This window comes from Nanorana parkeri, unplaced genomic scaffold, assembly GCF_000935625.1.
Source record: "Nanorana parkeri isolate BGI_ZX_2015 unplaced genomic scaffold, ASM93562v1 scaffold3614, whole genome shotgun sequence".
Taxonomy (NCBI): domain Eukaryota; kingdom Metazoa; phylum Chordata; class Amphibia; order Anura; family Dicroglossidae; genus Nanorana; species Nanorana parkeri.
Window position 1 is genome coordinate 19,464 of NW_017309882.1, and position 3,899 is coordinate 23,362.

The following is a 3,899-nucleotide window of genomic DNA, read 5'->3' on the forward strand; positions in this document are numbered from 1 at the left end:
GGTGTGACCCCCATCGCATGTCACCTCCCAACACCCCCTTCCCTCCGCCCAGCATGTATGACCACCATCATCCGTCATCTCCAATTCTCGGTATCTGTTCCTATTCTGTATGTATGGACTCTGCACAGTACCACTTCCATTGTCCTGTATGCCGGGTGTCATTCTCGGTATCTGTATCCCCGCCCCCCCTCCTGGTTGGGCTCCCTCTCTGTTGCCCCTGTACGCAGTCCTCTCTCTGGTCCTCCTCTGCCATCATGCTGCTCAGTATCAGGTCCCGGAGTTCCTGGTATCGGTGCTCCTGGTCCCGGAGTTCCTGGTATCGCTGCTCCTGGTATCGCTGCTCCTGGTCCCGGAGTTCCTGGTATCGGAGTTCCTGGTCCCGGAGTTCCTGGTATCGGAGTTCCTGGTATCGGTGCCCCTGGTATCGGAGTTCCTGGTATCGGTGCTCCTGGTCCCGGGGTTCCTGGTATCGGTGCTCCTGGTACCGGAGTTCCTGGTATCGGTGTTCCTGGTATCGGTGCTCCTGGTCCCGGGGTTCCTGGTATCGGTGTTCCTGGTATCGGTGCTCCTGGTATCGGAGTTCCTGGTATCAGTGCTCCTGGTATCGGTGCTCCTGGTACCGGAGTTCCTGGTATCAGAGTTCCTGGTCCCGAAGTTCCTGGTATCGGAGTTCCTGGTATCGGTGCTCCTGGTCCCGGAGTTCCTGGTATCGGTGCTCCTGGTATCGGAGTTCCTGGTATCGGTGCTCCTGGTATCGGAGTTCCTGGTATCGGTGCTCCTGGTACTGGAGTTACTGGTATCGGTGCTCCTGGTCCCGGAGTTCCTGGTATCGGAGTTCCTGGTCCCGGAGTTCCTGGTATCGGTGCACTTGGTCCCGGAGTTCCAGGTATCGGTGCTCCAGGTAACGGAGTTCCTGGTATCAGTGCTCCTGGTATCGGTGCTCCAGGTCCCGGAGTTCCTGGTATCGGTGCTCCTGGTCCCGGAGTTCCTGGTATCGGTGCTCCTGGTCCTGGAGTTCCTGGTATCGGTGCTCCTGGTATCGGAGTTGCTGGTATCGGTGCTCCTGGTATCGGAGTTCCTGGTCCCGGAGTTCCTGGTATCGGTGCTCCTGGTCCCGGAGTTCCTGGTATCGGTGCTCCTGGTATCGAGGATGAGGATGGAGAACGCCCCGACACAGGGAGGGCGCGCTGGAGATATAAAGCCCCACGCACCTTCAAATCCAGCACCCCACATGGATATTTAGCTCCTCCCACTCTTCTATCCCCCGTGTGGTCGGCACCGGAAGGGTTAAGGTCGGGGGAGAGGGCCGAGTTCTATTTCTGGGGTCTGATCAGGTTTCGGGGATTAGTTGGCGGTTCCTCTCAGCTGTGATGGGGCATCGAATGTCCGTCCAGCACCCCCCCCCCCTCCCCCCTGCTATGTAGAGGATGAGTGTGAAGGACGCCAGTAGAAGGGTGTTATCCTGAGCTTCAGTCTGGGGCTGAGGAGGAGCTGTGCAGGGTAGTCTCCAGGCTCTCTGCAGGCCCGGCTGGCACCATGTTGTGGTCATTACTGGACTTTTTCCTCCATCATGTCCTCCTGGCCTCCGTCTGCTGCTTTGTGGCCTCCGTGGTGCTCCTTCATTGTTGGACACGATTCCGGAGCTCCATGAAGATAGGCCGAGCCCAGAAACTGCGAGACCACGCCCTCCGATCCATGGAGAAACATGGCGGTGACTACAAGAGACAGGTACCCTATGGGGGGGGGGATACCCCAAAATATGATCACTTGTCCCCCAATACAACCTCCATCATCCCACAGAGTGTCAGCTCTGCAGCCCACACTCCCCCTCCCCGGCCTTTCATTCCCAGGCGGGTGACAACGCTCCTCTACAGGTTGGCGATATTATGTCTTCCACTGACATCCCATTCCAGCAGCCTCCTTCCCCTGTCTCCGGGCGCAGAGGAGGAAATCTGGTTGCTATGGGTGATGTCCGTGTACAGTGTCATTGTTGCTATGGGTGATGTCCGTGTACCGTGTCGTTGCTATGGGTGATGTCTTTGTATATCCTCTATGACAGAAGAACTGTGCCGCCCATACGACCAATCACATAATGAAGGGGGAGGGGATTGGTTGGTCTTCCCGGCGCTCCCAGATCTCACTTCATATTTTTATCACTAAGGGGACATTATTCATCAAAACAAGTCTGACTTCCTGTCAGGGATCCCAGTTCCCTATGGGGAAAACACTGACCTTGGAGTTCTCCTTTAATGGATCACTTGGTCATAACATAATCACATGTTAATATGGTGAAGATTTACCTGCAAATGAGATCTTGTCATTAATTTACCAATCTATTGGATTTTCAAGAAAATATAGTGAAAGTGTTCCATCGGCTATAACTATAGACTTCAGCGGCAATGCAAATCCACTAACCGCTAACCGAGATGTGGCTATTATAAAGGAAAACCGAGATGTGGCTATTACTCATGTGAATACCTTACGTTCTCATAGAAAGAGATGATCCTCTAAACTCCATCCACTGGATAACTAGCTGAGACCAAATCCTTCCTGCCAGCATCCACCACACTATACCAACGAGAACTAAACCTTTTCCCGCATGAGGGGCTTTTCTGTTTCCTGTTAGCAACATATCCACTTTAGAAGGTGAAATAAGGACTGCCCACGAAATATGTGTACCTTGTTTCCCCCGAAAATAAGACCTAGTTGTGACCATTCCCAGGGCCGGTGGCGGCATAAGGGGGAACCTGAAGAGCCGCAGGAGAGAATCAGCGGTGCCAACGAAGCCAGCGCTAGAGGAAGCGAGGCGGCAGCGGAGGCAGCAGAGCCGCATAAGCCGCCGCCTCCTCTATAGCCCCGCCTCCTGTCACAGGCGGAGTCATACCAAATGCACTCCGCCTGTGATGAACCTATAGTGAAAGTGCGCTTCGCTTTTTCTGGTTACCAAATTGCTCTTGGAAAGGTACGGCGCCCTGATCACCCGATTCTTAACTTTGCCATTTTGGATTATTTAATTTGGATTGTTATACATTAAAAAATAAAAATAAGACATCCCCCGAAAATAAGACCTGGTGTGTTTTTTTGAGCCAAAAATTATATAAGACAGCGTCTTATTTTCGGGGAAACGCGGTATGTGTGTTTACGTGAGACAGCGCTGTCACTCTTTCTTATGTTTCCAAATAAAATCTAATATTTTTTCACATAACGGTCTGATTTAACTCTTTCTGGGTCAGCGCACAGAACGGTGCTTGCGACCAATCTCTTTCTGTTATTGCACATGCCACCCAGTTACAGGCCATATATAATAAAAGACGACCACCATTCCCCCATCGAGGGTTTTGGCTGTCTGATGGTGTCTCCGGGGAGTCCCCCTGCTTTTTTGACTCCCAGCAGTGCTCCTTGTATTAGACCTCTGCCATAGGCTCTCTATGGGGGGGGAGGGGGGACGGATAGGTAATCCGGGGGTGATGGGGTTTCTATTTTCTGCCGGTGTGACCACATCTGATCCACAGATTATAGATGAATTATAATAGGATGGCGGGGGAGGGGCAGAGCTATTTCTGGCCCCATTGTCTGTGCCAGGCCGGAGGGGCAGTGCCCATTCTCCTCTTTGTCCCGGGAAGGTGGCGGACGGTTTTGCTGGGAGATGCTGAACTCTCTGCGGTTCCTCTGGTCTGGCATGGTGGCCGCTCACCTGCTGGTGGCCATCCTGTGCTGTACGGTAGCCGGATTGCTGATCACGCGATGGTTGGAGCGGAGGCGGAGCTATCAGAAGATTGGGAACGCCGGGATCCAGAGAGAACATTCCCTGAGACTCATGGAGAAGGCCGTGCTGCAATATCTGGAGCAGGTGAGAGGTGTTCTGGGGTCACCATTATGGGGCCCGGCAATTCTGGGGA

The 3,899-nt window shown here is 53.4% G+C and overlaps 1 protein-coding gene across 1 annotated transcript in view; it reads left to right on the plus strand.

Annotated features, from left to right (window-relative positions):
* Positions 1–3,501: 3,501 nt before the first annotated feature.
* LOC108803336 (vitamin D3 hydroxylase-associated protein-like) overlaps positions 3,502–3,899 on the plus strand; it is a gene marked incomplete at its 3' end in the record, with an annotated part of 18,298 nt that continues 17,900 nt past the window's right edge. The window contains exon 1 of the mRNA XM_018575183.1: positions 3,502–3,850. Coding sequence (XP_018430685.1) covers positions 3,647–3,850 — 204 coding nt within the window. The remainder of the gene's footprint in view (positions 3,851–3,899) is intronic.